The sequence below is a fragment of the Drosophila takahashii genome, chromosome 2L, assembly GCF_030179915.1.
Source record: "Drosophila takahashii strain IR98-3 E-12201 chromosome 2L, DtakHiC1v2, whole genome shotgun sequence".
Lineage (NCBI taxonomy): Eukaryota > Metazoa > Arthropoda > Insecta > Diptera > Drosophilidae > Drosophila > Drosophila takahashii.
The window spans coordinates 25,102,227-25,123,420 of record NC_091678.1 but is presented as its reverse complement, the minus strand read 5'-3'; the positions used below and the strand labels follow the sequence as shown (position 1 = coordinate 25,123,420).

Here is a 21,194-nt window from a genome sequence, read left to right as displayed (position 1 = left end):
CGAGACCCGTGTAATGAGTTATAATGGAACCGTTAAGGGTTGACCGCCCTAGTTTAATAACGTCTTTGAGGATGATTGATGATGTGCAGTACCAAACAGATGTTTCAATTATGAAAAGATTTCTTAAAAAGAAAGGGTTATTGATGATTCTCAAGACATTTCTTATATAGTCTTTCAGTAGTATATTAACTCTTTGTCTTGTTTAATAAGAAAAGTTTTAAAGATTTATTTACAATGTTGCAAATTTAAAATAGTCAATCTGATTTTTAAATTTCCATCGATCAAATAGTTAGAACTCTTTTCCAGACATTATTGTTCATCTCAAGAAAAGGAAGGCCAATCAAACCATGTTTTTCATCAGTAAGAAAACGTCGATTTGTTATTGGCTATCGGAAGTTGTACATCTCTAGACTGAATGCAGCCAAATGGAAGTCACGTGAGCACTTTGCAATCGAGGTACGCAAGAGGATGGTGCTGCAGAGGATGGACATAAGGTTCAGGCTGAAGTGGAGGTTGTTACGTGGGCGCCATCGGCAAAGATCATTAGCGTTGTCGGTCGCCAATCGGAAAAGGTGGGGAAAGTGAAGAAACCTTGGACGGTGACACAAACGACGATAGGCGTCCCCATGCGGGGTAAACGATTACTTCTTCCGCAAACTAAAATAAAATACATATAAAAACTTTCTGGCTCTGCTCCTGACAGCCCAACGACTACGGAAAACAACAACAGCGACATCGGGGCCTCAACTTGAAAAAGTTTATGTCCAAGACAAAAGTCTGATTTATGTTTTATGGCGCATAATTCAGGAGGAAAAAATAAAAATATTAGCGAGCTTCCGAGGAGAGTGTTTATTATTTTAGTGCCAGCAGGAGAACTACGAAGGTCCAAATAGGTAATTAGGATCTAGGCCATCTCTAGGGTCCAAAAGTTTTTGCTTCGCAGTAAAAACAATAAATTCTGGGTAATAATGTAATTACTTAGTGTTCCCTTTAAATATAAGAAGTGATGACAAGTTACTCAATGTCTAAAAACCGACAAGAAATATAAAGATCGTATTAAGGGAATGACATTTGTATTGTAACCTTCGACAAATAAAAGTCAGATAAGTTGAAATGAGTAGCGCTTGCACACGCTAAAATCTTTCACTTACCGTGTTGCCAACTGTTGAGCAACTCATTTTCCTGTTAATTAAATTAATTAGAGCAAAGCGAGCGACGAGATGGCGAAACATACACGTATAAAAAAGATGGGAGCCGAGTTAAACTTTTTTAATTGCATTCAATGTAGCTGCCAACTACGACGACAAGGATAAAGCGACTGCGAGGGTTCGAGCAGAGAGAGAAGATGGCCCTGATGACGTTGGCAAGTTGACTGAATGTAGTTGAGGGTAGTTGGGCGCATTCCTGGCCATCATTTAATGACATTTTCATCAAGACCCCAACCCGCAAGACCCAAAAACCCCGCCCACCCCCTCATTATCATTATAATTGTCATGCTGATTTCTGTGCTCCCTCTTTTTCTCTTGCCAGTGCCACAACATTTTCTGCATTTGTTTGGGGAAAAAGTTTTGGCAAAAGTTCTTTCGCATTGTGATTTGTGCGCAGTGGGCGAGTCATTGTTGTTGTCGCATTTCATCAGCCTCCATTCCTTAATCCTTAATCCTTGACGCGGCGCGACTTTATTTTGTAATGAGCGCAGTGTACGGATATGTATGTGTCCCCGATAGAGACGTTGAGGAATGTCGAAAGTTCCTGAAGGCAAATGACGTGCGGAATTACATTTCTTTTCTAGATAAAATCCTCTTCATATTAATTTTTATTAAACAAAAAAAAAAATATTAAAAAAAAGAATCATTGCCGAAACCCGGGATTGAACCGGGGACCTTTAGATCTTCAGTCTAACGCTCTCCCAACTGAGCTATTTCGGCACTTGAACGGCAAGCGACAAAAGCTCACCACAGGCGGCAGGCGAAGCTATCAGAACTGAGAGGCAAAGGTCAAGTTTTTATATGGTCGCTTTAGCGGGGATGAAAAGGTCGTATTGCTCATATCAAGAATATAAAGCCGTATCGTCAGAGAGAATATATAAAAAAACCCCGAGAGTGGGTACTTGTTGTACATGCTCGCCAGCGTAGAGATAATACAAATCAGCTCTGTTATGTGTTTGCATTGCTTTTATTTCGTGCTTGATCAACCGCAACATGTTTATTTTGCCTTGCAAATCTTATCAATAGAAAGCTAACTTTTTCTAGAATTAGCTTAATTGAATCAGATAAAGTGTAGGACTATGCTTTTTTCGACTCCATGGATCTTAGGTTTATTTATTTTGAACATCCAAATAAAAGATTTATAAATAAGAAAATATTCATTAATAATCTCATTTACAAAACTAACCATTCAACTGGCAATGCATTTATGATTTTTACCCACTTTGGTGTGTTAGTTGAATAAGTTTCAGTTTGCTTATTTCAATCGCTACCTTCCCCCCATTCTCATTCTTTCCTTTTGCTCTTCTCTACAAAGTAGAATTATTAAACTTTTAATCAATTTATCAATATTAACTTTTCACAAACTTTTCTAGAGTCAGCAACTCTTTTTTCCCATTTTCAGCCACCTCAAATGTATGTCGCATACCGGGGTGGAACTCTTTAACTTTTTCATTAGAGTTGTGAGCGGCGAAAAGCGGGATTCGCTTCAATTTTTAGTCGTTACGCCATTTCAATTACTGGCCAAGTGCCAGGACGAGCCAGAAAGGGACAAACATAGTTGGGCAGAGAGGGACCGAGCATGTCCATGGCAGGACCAGGACGATCAGTGGCAAATTTATAGAGACAAAAAGCTAGGACAACCAGAACAAAGGGAATAAGTAAAATGTGTAAAAATGGTGAGGGAATGGGAATGGCGACGACAACGACGAGGCTGCCATCGAGCTCATTTGTCCACAGATGCAGTGGGTTGAAATGGGTCGGGGATGGGTTGAAGCGGGGCAAATGGGGGCGGGGTGGTAATGCTGCTGCACTTGTCGTATTACTAATTTCCCTGGTGACCAAGTCCAAGCCATTGAACCCCTCATATACGTGCACTGATACAAACAATCCTTTGACTATTCGATTTATTCCAAGCATTTAATATTTTTATTAAAAATATTATTTTACTTAATATTATTAGGATAATAGTCGAAAGCCTTTATTATTCTTATGTTTTTGTATTCTATTACTTAAAAAAAATGTAGAAAAACTTTGTACAAATAAAAATACTATTTCTTTATGTGTATCTATAGGTTAAACCGTTAAACGTTCAATCGTTCAGCTGCAACTTGCTGCATCAACAGAATTGCCACGGCAACTTTTTGATTAACGCCATTATGAGGTGATTGTTCAGTTCAGGCCCGTCCGGGAGAAAGATAGGACAGGTTAAGACCGTTAAGGCTCGATTCAGGCGACTGCATCCTGCGTCCTGGAGCGACTGGCGCTACCAAATTGCACTCATGTGTGTAATTTATTTTCTCGGCATGAAAAACTTCCTAACCGGAAAATGAGGCACTCAATTAAGAAAACGTTTAATCCATGAAATGTTCCAATTGCACAGACACACTCGCACGAACCCAAGTGCAGTGTTGGGAGGCTGGACACGAATTCATGGGGCGGGGTTTCGGGTGAGGCATGGATAGGGTATGGGTTATAGGAGAGGATGGAACGACACTGCCCAGTGGGGGCTGTAAAATTGCTGTCTATATAATTGATTGGGTGTGCCCTTCGGATTTACTCTTCCGCTTCGTTTTTCTCTGCCTTTTTTTTTTGTTTAAAGCACAACCCAGTGATTTGTAATTCCCATTTCAAATTACATGGCCGAAATGTGCCCAATTCAAATGTTAGCCTAGATAAATGAGGGAAAAATATATCACGTATTTAAATCTTTTAAATCTTTCCAATTCATGGCACAGCCTTTTTTGTTAAGGGAAGAAACTTATCCCATCGAATTTTACAGTTTTGCAACTTTAAAATATCTTAAAAATTAAAACAATAAATAAAAAATTTTATTAATTACAAAAAGGATTTATTGGTTTACAAGAACTTTATTGTTTAGTTTTTCCTATTTTTAATAATCTACTCTTCTGAAGTCACAATCTCTCCTATCGTTTAAATCGTTCGCCAATTTTATTATAAAATATTTCAAATACTTTATTATTATAAAACAAAAATGTATGTTCAGTTTTTCCTAAGAACACAATTTACAGGTCGTCTTAAGTAATCCTTCGTAATCTCTATCATCAAATTAACTATGCGTCTCACATATTTAAACAAACGAAATATAGACAGAGCCAAACGATGACAGCGACGATTATCAATTCACAATTTATTTAACAGAAATATAAATGGAATCAAAGTAATACGTAAATATGGACAAGTGAAGAGGAAACAAAGCCAGACAGAAAGTTGAGGGGTATGCGAAACGAAAGCTAAACGAAGTTGGGGCATTTTTGTAGTTGTCGCATTTCCGCCCTTTTCGACTTTCGACGACTGCCAAAAATGCATATGGCAAGGAAATGAAATGAAACGTGGGGAAAATGGTCGGTTGTAGTGGGTTGAGAACTGTGGGGCGGCGAATAGTGCATACATATGCGAGTTTTGCGGCACACAAGACGTGTGGAAATTATGCGAGGCGCGTGTCAAGTGGCGCAAAACTGCAAGAAAACTTTTCGCCAAGTCGGTGGTTGCATTCCTTACTTTCCTTCCCGCTGCTTAGTTGCCCCAAAACTCCTCATTTCTAGACTTGTACAAATATATATATGTGCCACCCTTTCACTCCCACTCCCACTCCCATTCTCATTCCACTCAACGCTTGCAATTACATTGTGAATTAAATTGTAATGAGGCGCATGCGGCGAAATATGAAAATGAGACCGAAGTGCCGGCGGAACCGAGTGAAACCGGAAAAAGGGGGGGAATTCCGACTTCGCGCACAAATGGCAATTAACAGTTATGTTTGCTGTTCTGACACGTTGCAGACAGTTTTAATGACGGCCAGAAAAACAGCCAAGTCGAAGACGTCGGCGACAGAACTATTTTCGGGCGACTTTCAACGAAGGCCGCAGACTCTGTTCAAACAGGAAGTAACTGTCCTTGCACAGAAATAATTGCATCATCATTTCGTTGTGGAAAGTCATTTATTACTCATAATTTGTAGTTTTATTGATGCCGTTATCTGAATTTATTTTTTAAAGTCTGTCAATTTATTGACATGTATCAAGTTAAGAGATATCTTTGTTGACCCTAATTTTTCTCAGTGGGGAACCTCAGTAATGCAGTTTTCGCTCGCCTAATTGGCTGCCAACGGAAGTTCGTGTCATTTAAAGTCGATGCTGGCAACTTTGGTCAGCATCTGGGTGACTTCAACTTCGAGGGCTTCAATTGGCCGGAAATTATTAATTTAACAGGCACGACCTGATAGAGACAAGTTCCCAGGTGCTAAATATTTTATGAAACTTTTTTTAAACTTATTGTACTTTCGAATATTTTAGTTTTAGAAAAAATGCATCACTTCTCGATAACCAAATTTCCACGAAAGTAAATTTGCATTGGATGTACTTTCCTTCTTTTCACCGTCTTTTACTTGGCCACAGATTGGTTTTGCGGTAATCACAAAATCTTAGCACGTAGCAAAAAATAAGCAAAAGAAACATTTTACAAAATGTCCACAAAATTTAGCGAGAAAAGAAGGGGAGATTTTCAGCAACGCAAAAGTGCCGCAGAACGATCAGCATTAGCTTCCGCCCCTGGCCGCCCACTTGATAGACGTAATTTTACCGCAAATGTTGCGCCCACTTTGGCGTACAAGTAGTGGAAGAAGAAGAATCAGCGACAGCCAGAAGAAGAGTGCATTTAAATGACCGTTTTGTCGCAGCTCCTAATGACAACCACTTGCGGCTGTCAAATGCAACTCTGGCCACGCAGGGTTGTAATATTTTATGGTCCAAGCGGCAACGATAGAAGGAGACTGCGTTGAAAAAAGGGGTGGTTGGTTTTTATTATACCCAGTAAGTATGTACAAGGGGGTACGTTCTGAAGGTGAGTACATGCTAAAAGCACAAAATACGTCTTGACAAGTAAAAAGATCCGTGGTAATTTGAAGTACATTTTTTCTATCCTAGTTGAAACTCCTTCCTAAAACTCGAATCTAGGGATAGAAACCAATATTGATTTTACAATAGCTTACCAGCTTTTCCTAAAAGATGGGTAAAGGGTATTTTTTGGTCGAAAGACTCTACTCAAGTATATACACCCTTTTCGCTCCTTTGACCAACAATGGCATATGAATGCATGGTCCCACTCACATATTCACCAGCACCCTTGCTCATTTGGTCTGCACCTCCTTGGGCACATTCATAATTTCCCCATTAACCCTATTTTCCTGTTATGCACGAGTGCCCCAAACAGCGTAAAGAAGAAGAAGAAATTGTCACCCAGCCACCCCGTTGAAATGACGCTTTTCCGTGCCCACTCTCCTCCCCTGGCTCCCTGATGGATTTTAAATGAACTTTAACACGTGCAATGTCCCCTGACAGTGCGGAATGAAGGGGACCGGAGCTAAGTAATTGGTTTAGCACTGCGCGAGTGTAATTGTCGGGGTCGGGGGCTTAACAGGTTCGCTTCACAGATTATCCTTGAGTTGATTTTACAGCTAAACTAATAACAAAAAATTTTCATTCCAGTTGGCAACAGCAGTTGGCGAAGAGAAATGAGTTTCCTAATGAGATATTGAGCATGAAGAAATTGCAATTGCATTGCAGAAAGAGAACATTTTCAGAAGGGGGTTCTAGGAATCAAATTATGATTATTAAGAATCAATATCATATGCTAAAGACTAAATATAATTGTTTATCAACTTTTATTTTGACTTTCTAGTCTGAAATGCCATATATGCAAAAGTAACTATCGAAAATAAAATCATTTTAAAATTCGATTTCCCGAAGCCAGAAGTCATTTCCTGATCATGAAATTTGTTTTCAACCATTTCATTTTATATCTTTCTGCTGACAGTTTTAGTGTTTTCCCAAATGTGGTGCTTAATTCAAAATTATAGGTAAGGTATCATTTTTAAAACACATTTGGGTGAACTACTTCCTGGCATGCTTGGAATCTTTTCCAACCCCTTCTCAGAAAGATTTGACTCCATATCTTTGATGCTGAAATTGTCTTGAAGAATGCAACATTTTCGTACGAAGACTGGTTTTTGCCTCTGCTGTTCCCATTTTAGAGTGTGCCAAATGCACATTTAATAACGTAATTTCTGAAGCGTGCACAAGATATTTTTAGAATTTAGTTCTTCTTCGCCAAACTCCAGGCTCGCCTCGACTTTTTCTCCATCTGCTGCTGGCAACTTTTTCTGCTTCATCTTGCACAAACAAAAAGCGGTGCAGATATATGTACATCATATGTATCCAGGACTATGTACATTGTACATGTATATAGCATGCATATATCTGTCTCCGACCTACGTGAGCACGATGAAGAAGTCGCCCAACTTTTTGGCCAAAAAAAATGGGTAAGGAACAAAATTTGCATATGCAACGTAACTCCTGACGACGATCATGAGGATGATGATGATGTCGCACATTGAGGACACAGGACACTGGAAACAGCTGCTGGCAACAGCTAACCAACCCAGCAGCCCAACTACCCCACTTTCCCCTCCACACAAGACTCATTTCAGCACTGAAAGCTTCGCCACTTTTATGCAAATAATGTCTTCCAGGAATTTTTGTTATTTATAGTTAAGATAGCAAAACGTGTGGATGTCTGGATATATCTCAAAAAGTGTGTGCATTAGTAGCTACGTCTCCTCTGCTCGCACTTGCGCTTTGTCCAAGTTATTGCTTCATTTCTTGAGCAAACTTCTTCACCTGCCAAAAGTGGATACTTTCGAAGGATGGCAAAAAGGTTTCCTGATGAGTTGGGCGGCGGCGTCGTTGGGATGTCAAACTTTAACGGAATATCTCCAACTATCTTCCGGCTTCCTATTGCCCTTGCAAGGCAGCATGTGAGTCTGGCAGTCAAATTACATTTTGGAGCTCATAAAAATGTTGTCATTAAAGTTTTTGGCAGTTGACTTCGATTCGATTTGCCTTCTCTGCATCTAACTCTGGATCCTTTAGTACTCATAATTTAAATTGACATTTGCTTTAGTCTTAATTTGGTTACAATGAATGTCCCTCGGAAAGTCACACTGCCAATTCTCTTGACATTTTCCTTTGACTGACATTGAAACATGACGAATAAATTTGATTATTGTGGAGAAAAATTCCAATAAATATGTAAATTGTATTTCTTGAAAACCCAAATATTGTGACAATGATTTTGCCTAAATTAAATTTCTGGTTTGCATTCGTATTTTATTATTTTCCTTAAATTGTTTCTACCAAAATAAATGTTGATAAAAATATTTGTATAAATTCTTCGGTTACTTACCTAATTCAACGTAGAGTTTTGGTCGTATATTCTCCTGCCAGGCACTTTGATTACCAATCACGAGGACTGTAAGTAGTAGGAAGACTTGCATCCAACCATATCCGTAAAATTTGCTTAACTTATGTTTCATTATTGTTGCTTTAGCCGCCGTTGCACTTGTCAAATGCATTTTGTGGCCTTTGTTGCAGTTGTTGTTCTTGGCGCTGTTGTTATTGTGGTTTGTGTTGTGTAAATTTAACATTTCTATTTTGCATAAAATTTAGTTAAATTCCAGTTGGTTTGATTAAATTTGCAACATTTATTATTGTTGATTTTCTGTGTGTGCTTTTCGTCTAACTTTATTGTATTTAAATGGATTTGATTTTGCTTTTATTTGGCTTGGTTGTGCGTGCTTTAGAGTTACTGCATCTGAGTTTACTTTAATCTTTAAATTGATATTTTGTGTGGCAAATATATTGATTAATTTTTTATTCAACAACTTTTCCTTTTTGGTATAACAGGGCTTAATTCGTCTTTGGGATTTGTTTATTTAGCGGGAAACAAGAAGTTGAGGGATAAAAAGTCAGTCATTTCTGTAAAGAGAGAAAAAAGTTGTAAGAAATTAGTTAAAGGTTATAACAAAAGAAATATTTATTCATTTTAAAAAGTTAAGGAACTCTTTAAATTGTTTTTTTAGCACTTATATGGGACCAACAGACCATATTTTTGTTATAGACGCTTTTTTAATAATTGAACGCAATTTGTACTGTCGTCTTATCCCTCATTTTAACATTTTTCAATTTCGCATGCATACATTTTGTGCTCGATTTAATGTAGGTCTCGCTTACCCTCTGCTCTCTTAAATCGGCTTATTGTGCAATCGTGTGTGTGCACACTCACACAAACAAATATCACACGCACATGACCACGCCCTCCTATTGGGGAGTCGCAGAAATTGTTTTTTTTTTTTGTGCCATGCAGATAAGTTTAGCGACCTTCGCCCACAAATGAAAAACCGTAAGAACTGGCAAAAAATAAAATAAATGAAGAAAGCGAGGACAAGGCGAGGCGAAAAGAAAATGAAAGGCAGGAAGGAATAAATGGGGGAAAAGGCGGAAAAAGAAAGCCAGCGAAGAGTGGTAGAGAAGAGAAAAGGTGCCAAGTAGCGTGCACAGTTAATGAGTTTTTCAGCACACACCCCACAGAAACCGCCCACCCACCAAAACCACCCACCTCCATGTAGAGAAATTAAAATGTAGCACGAAAATGTACAAATCTAGCACACGAAGGGGTTGACAAGGTGCGGAGAATTGGGGGCGGAATGGGGTTATTCGGTGTCATAAATCTGCCACAGGTGAACTTTGAGGTGGGTGTGGCAAGGTGGCTGGGTGGCCAGAGTGCAATTTGTTTTTCCAAGTCATGTGCATCTGTGTCGGCTTCGTTCTAATTATGACGTCAACAGAGCGCCGAGGTGCCAACGAAACAGTTGTTAGAATATAAAAAAGACTACAAAATACCCGCTAATTAAAAATACATTTTGTTTTTTTTTTCACAAAAAAATTTAATAGATTTAGAATAATTGATAAAAAAAGAAAACATTTTAAAAAACTCCAAAAAAAATTTTTTTAATTAAACACGTCTGTAAACAATTCATAAATACTGCAATATTAAATTAAACCATAGACCACAAAAATAAATCTTTATATACCCTGGAATTTCCCAAACACAAGGATGACCCAAAACGGACGGGAGGCGAAAGGGCAGAGTATATATGTATATGCACCTAAGTCGAGTATCCACTTTGCCGCTTTTTGATGTTGTATGTAACTACACTCTGCCGATTGTTAGTTTAGATAAAGAGCAGACAGACACACTTGCCGGGCTGGATGTGAATATATTTGAGGGGTGAATAAGTGGCCATGTGTTAGTTGAGTACCTGTAAGGGTTCACGCAAAATTTAACTAAAAACGCTGTCACTGAAGAGAAAAGCAGTAACTATCGAGAGCTGTCGATAGTTGTTTGAAGTGTCCATAAAAAGGACATACGAACAGGTCAAAGTGCTAAGTGCTCTGAATTTCGGTAGTTCGAAAATAAATAAGATAAAGATTTTTGGACGCTTATATTTTAAGGATCATTTTTAGCAAAACAAATTCAAATAATTTAATGCATATATCTTATTTTAAAGAAATTTCCTTATGCTGAAATGGAACATTTTCCCCAAACAATTTTCATAAGTCAAAAACAAATTGTGTTTCTCATTTAGCTGCATTGCTACATTTCCTACACACAGATCTCCAATGCTTAGGAATTATTTAGAGCTAAGCATTCGGAAGTCATCTACTATTTCAACTCGTAACCCGCTTACAAAGTGCAAACATAAAACATTTTTGGGGGAAAACCATCAAAAGAGAGACGTTGTTGCCAGGCATTTAAAATTATTTTTCATGCAGAGGCAAACGGAAAAACAGGCTAACGAAAAATGAGGCAGTGCCACGCCCACGGGGGGCGGCCTTTTCAACTGCATTTCGCACAGTTTTGCAGTCGCCGCACGGAAAACTGAAAACTGAATTTTCCGTTGTGCAAAAAGACTTAGGGGCCTGTGGGGTCCGTAAATGGCTAGCAAAAATTAAATGCCCCGAATCCCTGCAGACAGCACGAATATGTCAAGTGTGTGTGTGTTTAAACAACAAATGCGAACAACAACAACAACAAAAACGGCGAGTGGTTGGCAGGAAGAAAAACTGAACAGTCCAGATATCCTGCGTCTGAGCCTGATGCATTGCGCATATTACTCAAAAATAATGCCTGCTAAAAAAAAAACAAGAATAAAGCAAAAGAAAGGCCATTAAAAATGGTTGTAAAGGAATCAAGGCAGGAAAATGACCTGCTGAGATTAGGCAATTACATCTACATTTGTATCGTATTAGAAAACTAATTTATAAATTACGCAGACGCTTTCGAATATTAGCTCTTAATATTTTTTTACAAAATAAAGATAAAATTTTATATATTTTTGCAAAATATCTTTATTAAAAAAAGAAAAATTCAGCTATTTAATTTTCTTATTCCTTCTTAAAAAAAAGTTATACAATTTTTATTAAGTTTGCACTTTATATTGCTTTTAATAGACTTAATATATTATAATCAAGTCAGAAATGTTTGCTGTCTGATTTAAAGAGATACATATTGGGACACCTCGCAAAAATCATGCATTCTATAGCTCTTTAGTGTCTAGTGGCTTCCCCCGCGATTGTCAAGTATAAAAGCGATTTCAGTAACGACACCCAACCACCCATTTGCGCCCACCACCCACTCACTTAACACTCATCAGGCAATGCAATTTGTTTTTTGCGGCAGCCATTTTGTTGCAGCCTTTTGCAAAATGGCCGCGCCGCCATTGCAAACACAAGAGTTGAGCGCAAAAAATCAGCTCTTAATATACAAATAAATGCCGCAATTCACGTTTTGTTTTTCATTTGTTTTCCATTTGTGCTTTTTTCTGTTGTTGTTTTTATTTTATCGTTTGTCTGCCATGAAAAATATTTATGTTGCAAATCTTTTGCGGCCCGACGAGTTTTTCTTCATTTTCAGTTGTGTTTTATCGCCTTTTTTGCCCCTTTGGTTTGGTTCGTGACTTGTTTGTCTTGTCTGCATATCCTGCAGCGATTTGTTGTGCCTCCCCGCTTTTGGCCTGCAATGGCTCCTGAGCTCCTTCATATCCTTGTAAAAACGGGATTTACTCTCGTTGTCGCGCAAAAGTTCTCATTTATTAGCTTTGCTTGTGTCTGTTTGAAAATATTTTACAATTTTTACCAGCAGCGTGCGTGTTTGTGTCCTGGCACCAGGACAAACAGATTTATTCGTTTAGAAAACTTTGTATCCTTATCTTGGTCCATGTGTCTTTGTTTGTGTTTCGTGTTTTATGTTCATCTTCTTCGGCTGAAGGGGCGGTGGGCGGCACTAGAGTAAATAATCATAATGGAATTTTTAAGGCTTATGACAATTTAACATGTTGCCCGCATGTGGGGTGTGTGTATCTTCGTTCTGCGTATGGCCTAACCATGAATTATGCGATCTAAATCTAAATAATTGGAATTTACGTTTTCGAAACAATTGAAATGCTCTTGGAAACGTTGCTGGAGGAACTTTATAAATTTTTTACCAGAATATAAATAAAACACACACAAATAAAACTTCGAAAAAGAGAAGAAGAAGCAAAACTTAAATTACATGAGTGGGAGCGAGAAGTACAAACTCTCCCAATTTTAAATAGATCGAGAAAGCGCTTAAAACTACACATAACGTAAAATCGGTCAACGTTTCAAATAATTCCTTTTTTTTTTTTTTGTAAGAAAATGTTTTTTATAGATACCAATTAGATAAAAATCCAGCCAATAGTTCCTTGCTTTCTTTTTTGTAACCAATTTTAGCCACCCCTTTATTTAATACCAAGTTTTCTCCTGCAAATCGTGTCTAATTAGCATTATCTTATCTGGATCCCATCTCATCTCGTAATTTATCTGCTGTGCAGAATTCCAAGCTCATTTGGAGCCTTGGAGTTTATTGTCCCAGTGAAAAAGCTCGAGCTCAGTGCTTCGAGGGGATTTAATACTTATTTCTTATGCCATGACACGTTCTCGGAGTCTTTTTTCGCCTCTGGTTGCCAGCAATTTGCCGCCGTTGCTGTGGTTGTTGTGACTTATTTTTTAGTAAATACTAGTTAGTTAGTTGGGACTGGTGTTGGCGATGTTTTCCCTCGTAATTATTATTCCGATTCCGGGCTCCGGTCTCTGGTCTCCCTGGCAGCTGCTGCCCGAGCCCCGACAGGAGCTAATGCTTCCTTTTCTGGGATCCGGGGATTCCACACCCCACAGCCATCAGAAAGACTGGCTGGCCCAAAAAGCTTTTCTTTACTTTTGCCGCATTCTGTTTGGCCTGGATTAGCATAATGCTATTTATTGTTGTACTTTTCTTGTTGCCAGCAACCATTGTTGGCTCTCAGTTAATGTTGCCCGAGCAACTTGAATTTCATTCTTTTGTGGTTGCTCAAGTTTTCGCAACTTCCGTCCCTTCCTTTCCTTTCCTTTGCCTTCCATTCCATTCCATTTTTGGCAACACTTTGTGCAGCCGCATTTTCTTGTAGTATGCATTTTGCACTACCCTAGTTGCTTGTTTGTTTTCTTGCTTGTTATGGATAAGTTTGATGCTGATTCCTCTAGTCGATTCATTATTAATTTCGTTTTTGCAGCTCACACTTTGCAAACATGCAAATTGATGCTCTCAGCTAGCAATTTTCCAGAGGGGAAAACTTTCACGCCGCCAGAGTCCTTCGAATTTTATGCAAAACTGCATGGAAACCAATTTGAAATTTGATGATAGAACCAATGAGATATAAAAGGGAAGATATGGCTAAGCAAAAGTCCTTCAATTTGAGTGCCCAAACGGAGTTTCGTTCTATAAATTCGTTGAAAAGCTGGGTATTTTTAATAAACTGGGCACGTTGAAAGGGTGATTGAATAAAATGTAAAAATAGTTTGACAAAGGATAAAGTTGTGAAAGGTGCATAGGATTATATATAAAGAAATTCTAAATTGAAATTATTCGAAGCACATGAATTTCCTCAATATTCCCTTCAAAAATCTATCAAAACATAGGTGCATCGAATGAAGCATACGGAAATTCTAAATTGAAATTATTCAAAGCACTTACATTTTCTCAAAATTCTGTACAAAAATCTATCATAACATTGACATTGGATAATTTCTCATATTTATTCTATGCTGGAAAATCAATTCACATTTCCCTTTCCGTTCGCTGCATGTGTGCGTCCAGCACAATCAGTAAGAAATTTTTGAACAAATATTTTCCCATAAATACTTTCAACGTCACGTCTGCGCACTGTCACGTTGTTCGGGGAAGCCCCATCTCCTTATTTCTGTTGACAAGCATTTAGTACGTGTTAGACCTCGGCCAAAGGGCTTAACGCATTCCCCACCCCAAAACCCAGTCAAAAATGTGGCACTTTGATTCCATGATTTATGGGCTTTAAGAAGGGGCAGCCAGCGCACTCTCAGCTCTTTTGCATTTGATAATCCCCTGAAATTTTGCGTATGCCCAATGCCACTGACGGACCATTTGACTTGGCCTTTTTGGCTGCGTGTTTACTTTTGGCTTAAACTCGCTCATAAATAATGAAGCTGAGAGTGGTAATCCTCGAAAAGTCGTAGGAATGATATTGATATACGAGGATTAAGAATATTTATAAAACTCAAGACAATCAAAAGAATATTCTTTATCTTAAATGTTTAAACCCAAATCATTATAATTTCCAAAAACATAGTCAAACTTCTATTGCATTAGGTAAACATCCAATAGATCAACCCACGCAGTTTCCCCAAACAAAACGTGACTAAAAAATGATTTTGAGAGCCACCCATTCAAAAAGTTGACATGTACAAAGCGATGAAAAGTTAACCATTAACAAAACCAGAAAAGCACAATCAATCATCCCCATTTGTATGGTTAGGTCTTTTCGACCTTATCACGATACAAACAAGAACACCGAAAGACCAAGCCATAAAATATTAATGAAATTCCCTGAACCAAACTCAGTTTTTGGGGGACCAGATTTGAACTTACATCATTTCGATGTTTGTCACAAATTAGTGGGATACTTAACCTGAATGAAGCGACATTAAAAAACACGGGGAAAAATGGAGGGAGCAGTATTTGAAAATTCAAGAAGCATACTAAATGTATTTACGATCTGCTCAATCAATTTGGAGAAGAAGAAACACATTGAGGAAACACTTTGTGGGTATCAATGGGAGGCCATCAATTAAGGGCAATGAAACTCATAACTTAAAGAGCATAAAGGGGAAGTAAAAAAGCCAAAGAAGAAAACACTGACCTTAAAATCAAACAATTTTAAGAAAATTTAAGAAACAAAAATTAAGCCAACCAAAAAGTAAATAATTTTTTTTATGTGCTTATGATGAGGACAAGGACGTTAGTAAAAGAGGGTGAGTTAGGTACACAATGTGTCACATCATAAATGTCACGGACACATTTTGTTCTTCTCATTTTTCGGGTTTAGTGCTACCCATAAATTTTTATATTCGCCTCTTGAAGAGTTCAAACAGCAACAAACATATAACAACAAAACGAGCAGGAGCAAAAATGTTGAGCAGGGTCAATGGAATCGGGAAAAGAGGACGAGAATGAGATGATGGCGCCACCCCCCCGTTTCAACTGGGACAAAAACTCATAAATCACTTAATCACATAATTAGAATGTAGAAAAAAAATTGATTTACGAGATTTCGAATGAGAATTATTGTTGTTGCTGCTGCTGCTGGCGCTGTTAGTCGTCGCGTGTTTGGGATTATTTACTAACTTTCAACCCCAAAACCGACCATCTCCTTCCACCGCCCAACATGAGATTGCATAATAGTTGTTGTTTCGTTCATTATATGGAATGCAAATTGGCAACCCGTGGAAGAACGAACCACCCCAGCTATGGGGAAAAATGCAAATTGATGGATGGTGAATGCAACGCTTCACGGGGCTCCCCATTTTCCCAACGCGATGAGTTAGAGGGTGCCATTGTTAAAGTAAAATTTAGTTTCAAGGTGATTTGAAAAACATTTGCTGAAGTATTCCAAAAGTTCCAATGAAATGAAAGCAGAAAGGATAAATAATAAATCTCACAGTAATCTGTTAGTTTTTTAGGAACTTAATTAGTAATACATTTTGCAATTTATTGGTGTGCCAATTAATTAACTCTGCATTTTTTATCAACTTATGGAAGGTCTAGTATTTTTACAACTTCCCGCTGACCTCCAAAGGAAGCAAAATAAAAGCAAGGGAAACTTTTTCGCTTACCCTTTAAAAGGACATCGCTTTGAAGGACGGCACGTGCCCATATTACGAGTGATATTCCCGTCTGCCCTGCCTGATCCTTACTCAGCCCAAAAACTCAGAGAAACCGAACATCAACATGAATTTCCACAACTTTTTCGGGGGCTGTCAAAAGTCAAAGTAAGCCGACAGACGGCAAAATAGAAGATGAGTGGGAAATAAATAAAACCCAAAAGGTTTGAGGTACGTGACACCACCGATTGCCTCCACGGCACCACCACCCTTCCTTCGCATATAGCTATATAGCATCCCTTTAATCTCGTTTGACTCGAGGGCTTTGCACACAGTTGACATCGATAGAAGTTTTCCTTTTTCATTTTACGCTCTAAAGATCATTTCCAGGGGGTTGGGAAAGTGACTGTCATAACCGTTTTTATAGAAACCGGTTGGCCCGGTTCAGTTGGTCACTTCGGATGAATTCATATGTAAGTGGTTAATATTTGTATATCCTTTAAACGCTTTCAGTAGGATCGTTTTTATGATATGTTTTGTACATTTTCCAGATAGTTATAATACAAAATATTGGACCGCTATTTAAGAAACAATATTTAAAATATATAAATTAAGGCATATTTATTTTGAGGTCGACTAACGCGTTCCTCCTTTTTTCATTTTATAAATGTTTTAAGGAAAGCCTTGTTCTGAAAATAAAACCTAATGTTATGTGAAGCAAACTAAATTAATATATTTTAGATAGAATATTATAAAGAGTACCCATTTCAATCTGAATAGTTTTTTCTTTTTTTCTTTATTTTTATTTTCTTGTCGTCGTTAATTCCTTTTTGGTTTATTCCCCACTGGTGTTGGTCGAATTTCAAGGCGTTTCAAGAACGCACACACGCATGCCTCGCCCACGCTTTCCCTCTCTCTCCTTCTGCTTTCTCGCTGGCTCTCGCTATCCCCCTCCTGTTAACACTGTTTTTTTATTGCATCATAAATTTAATATTTTTATGTAATGTTTGTATAACGGTACACGCTTTTACTACCCTGCTTGTGGCATGCCTCTGCCCTCGTTTTCCTCCTTTCGCCCCCTGTATTTTTGTTCAAACAAAAAAGGAAAATTCACAACATGCAAGAAACGCGCGCCCTTGGCTTTTCCCACCCACACACCACACCGCCCACCCTGCAAAAATGTTTGCTCCTTGAAAGTGTCGCCAGCGCGTGCCATGGGAATTCTTTTTGCTGTTGTTTTTGCACAAAAATCTGACTGCCAAATAAGGAGGGGCCTTTCGCGGGGGGAGAAACATTTCTGTTGTCATTTCTTGAATGCTCAAGTTTTTGTTTGCATCTCCTCCAATAGCTCACAAGTTCTCGTCTTTGTCTTCCTTGGCCCAATCAAAGAAACTGACTTTCGCCAGACAGGCAGCGCAAATTTGAATCTCACAAAATCATGTGTCATTCGCAAAATAATTGAAAAGTATAGGTACGTACGATCAATAAACATTGAACATTTAAGAATCAAACGATTGGATTTAAAGTTCGTTCAATTTTCCAAAATATATAATATTTTAATATTACCGATATCAGTGTTTCAGTTTGGCACAATACTTTTAACAATAAAAAACGAGTTTCAGGGGAACCGTCTTCGAAGTTATTACCTGCAAAAAAAGAAGAAAAGTTTAAGATTAAATTAAATACAGCTCAGCTCACGCGAGTAAAAGGAAAAGGGGGATAAAAACAAAGCATTTCCAATTTAATTTCATTTTGGGACTGCGGCCCAAACATCAGTGATATTGCAATTTCCCTAATGGCCCACGCAGAACCTTTAAAAAGAAATTACCCATCATATTTACTTAGGATACACGGGGTGAGTGCAAAAAGGAAGCGAAAAATCCATCACAAAGCCTCGCCTCTTGTCGCACACATCTTGCATACGAAATTACGAATTCCCACGGCAAACTCATCCTGACTGACTGAAAATAAAAAAGAGGAACACCCCCAGGCCAAGGCGAATGTGTCTAACTCACTCGTCAAGCCATCGAAATGAAAGCCGACACCCCAACAAAACCGAAGCAAATCGAACCCACCTAACCAAAGGCAATGGCAAATTCACAGTGGTTTCTCGCAAATTGAAAACCATAATTTGGGTTTTGTAAGTACCCATTTCGGGGATTTTGTGTGTGTAAAATGTAATTAAGTTTACAATTAACCAAAACCCATTTCTTGGCAACAATGTAAACTATCTACATTAAATTTAAATTTAAAACTGGGACAGATTACATTTAATGGTAAAACTGTGACAGATATCTGTACTTTCTACAAGGAAAAACATTACAAAAAACTTAGCCCTATTAGATTTTACTAATATTTTTTACTACTATATTTTAAAAAGGTTATTTTAAAAAGGTTATTTCTTTCAGACACCACTGTACTCTTTTATATCATCCCCTTAACCTAACTCAACCTACGCCCATTAGTGTTACAGCAACAACAATGGGAAGAAATCAATAAATCACATGGAAAAGGAGAGAATAAAAACCGGAATCGAATGCCGCCTGCCTAAATGATCGAATGTAATGTCCCAGAGTCTCAGTGTCGATAAAGAAAAGAGCCGAACGAAATCAATTTCAATAAATTCCAGCAAACAAAAAGCGAAGAATTATGTGTTCGTGTGTAAGCGAGTGTTATCTGAACCAGTCGCGGGTTAAGAGTCGGGGGTGGGGGATTTTGACCACCGACAAAAGCCTCTTAGTATGCAAATCGAGACTTTGGGCTACATTAAGTGAGTGAATCATACTCAGCGCTGTGTTCTGGCAGCACATCTCAAGACGCTGATAATTTATGCTGTAATAATTAAGCAGCAGCTCGAGACCGAAGCCAAAGCCAAATGACAGCCAACTGTCGGGGGAAGATAAGGGGGATAGGGATATCTCAACGGAAATGCGGCTGGTGGTCGCACACACGCCCGAATCCGAATATACATACACACAAAAAAATTTGCTTGGTAAAATTGACCAACAAAGATAGTTACGTAACTATTAAAATAGTTACGTGTATTTTGTTTTTGCTTTGGGTTTGTGTCTTTGCTAATTGTGTGTATTTTGTTGTTGTGAAATGACAATTTACTTAGTAGAATTGACAATTTTGCTGGTTGGGGCCTGTTTGACAATTATTACAGTTGATTTTACCAAGTTTTTTTTTTGTGTGTACTATATATTGCAGACCCCAAGCTGAGCTAAAACAGCAGGAGATAAAGGCGGGCGAAAGGGGTGTGGCAGCAACCACACAATATCAGCTGCTGACAGAAGCAAATGCCAACGAAAGTTGGGATAGAAACTATGGGGAACACATATATCTTTAAAGCCATCTTTAATTGTGGGAACAATACAGATGTAAAACAATGTAGCTAAAAATTATATTTATCAAACAAATAGATATCGCATTTGAATTGAATTTATTAACTTCTGAAGGTGTCCGAGCTAAGCACCAAAAAAAGTATACTGACCCAAAAATGGTATATAATATGTTTTGGAGACTTTACTACTTTAAAGAGATCTTTTGAAAAATATAAGATAAATATCTTGCTATGAAAAACTACCATTATTTAATATATTGAATTCTTGATCTTTTTATATTATCTATAATTTATAACAATTTTTTTTACCTGCATAATTTAAATGAAATACTTTAAATTGTAAATAAAAAGATACACAAATTAGTAAATCCTTTTTTTTATTTTTTAGATTTTTAAAAGAATCATTTTGAGTTTTGGTTTTCTCTCTTTTAATGTGCCTGCAACTCAAAGAATAAGTATGTTTTTATTACGCTGCATCTTTATCTGTGTGATTTTTGTGCATCCCACTTGTTTTAAACTTTCTCGATGTCAACGAAACGAAATGAATGGAAACACTTTGAATGATGGCTGCCGAGGAAAGTTCATTTATGTGGCAGGAAAGTTGACTTGATGCACTTAGTTGTTGCACTTGTAATTGAAATTTAGCAACAAGACGACAACCCACTGAAAAGGGGGCGGGGCAGCATTGTCTCTGGGAATTGAATTGAGCTGAGTGACTGCATGAGTGACTTGAGTGTCAGATGCCAGGGCTTTGATTGATGAAGATGAAGACATTTTCCGTTTGGTCGACGACGACGACAACGGCACAATTTGCTCGGCCCACGCTCTAAAAGGGCGATCCTCGCCGGTGAAATGCAGCAACAGGGAACTGCACTTGACCAGTGGACCACCATGGTATGTGCCGCAGTCCCCCTACATTCGGGGATGGATACCGTCACCCATCCATTCCCTCGACCAGAAACTCCCCATCGCCAGCGGAGTTGTCAACGCTGTTGACCCCATCTCTACGGTCCAACTGCTTTGAGCCTCGAATGCCGCATTGGTCTGGACGAAATTGACGGCACAGTGGTTTCTCTCTTTTACTCCCACTGAGTTAATTTTTTAAGCCAATAACAATTCACTAAAATTACAAAAAAAATATAAATCTGAGAATTACAAAAAAAATATTTTTTTATTTTGAAAAATAAATAAATAATGTAATTAATGGAAATTACAACCCAAATCACTAAATTGGTCAAATTTTTTCTAATATTATATTTCAATATTATTTTCTAAAAAACCTAAACGTATATGTAAAGAATTTTTATAATTGCTTTCCTTGGTATTGTTTTTTTTTTACTAAATAAGTAACAAATGTGGTGAATAGGTTTTCATCGCTCTACTTTACCTTCGACCGGCAAACTTAACTACGGAACTTTGACAACAGCCAACACACACACATTGCAATCATTTGGCTGCATCAACTAAGATGCCATTACGCTGGTCTGGCCTGCTCATTACCAGAGACCGACCCCAAGAAGTCCGGCCGCAGTT

The 21,194-nt window shown here is 38.0% G+C and overlaps 1 protein-coding gene and 1 non-coding gene across 4 annotated transcripts in view; both read right to left on the bottom strand.

Moving 5' to 3' along the window:
- The window catches only part of Sema1a (semaphorin 1a), a 146,790-nt gene that overhangs the window by 115,381 nt on the left and 10,215 nt on the right, over nt 1–21,194 (bottom strand). For all 3 annotated transcript variants that reach the window (XR_011417462.1, XM_044393617.2, XM_070211397.1), the window contains exon 3: nt 8,469–9,040. Coding sequence is in view for 2 of the 3 variants with exons in the window: in XM_044393617.2 (XP_044249552.2) it covers nt 8,469–8,709 (241 nt within the window). In the remaining variant the exon portion in view is untranslated. The remainder of the gene's footprint in view (nt 1–8,468; nt 9,041–21,194) is intronic.
- On the bottom strand, nt 1,856–1,928 carry TRNAF-GAA (transfer RNA phenylalanine (anticodon GAA)). Its single transcript has one exon. It is a non-coding gene; the product is annotated as a tRNA-Phe (tRNA).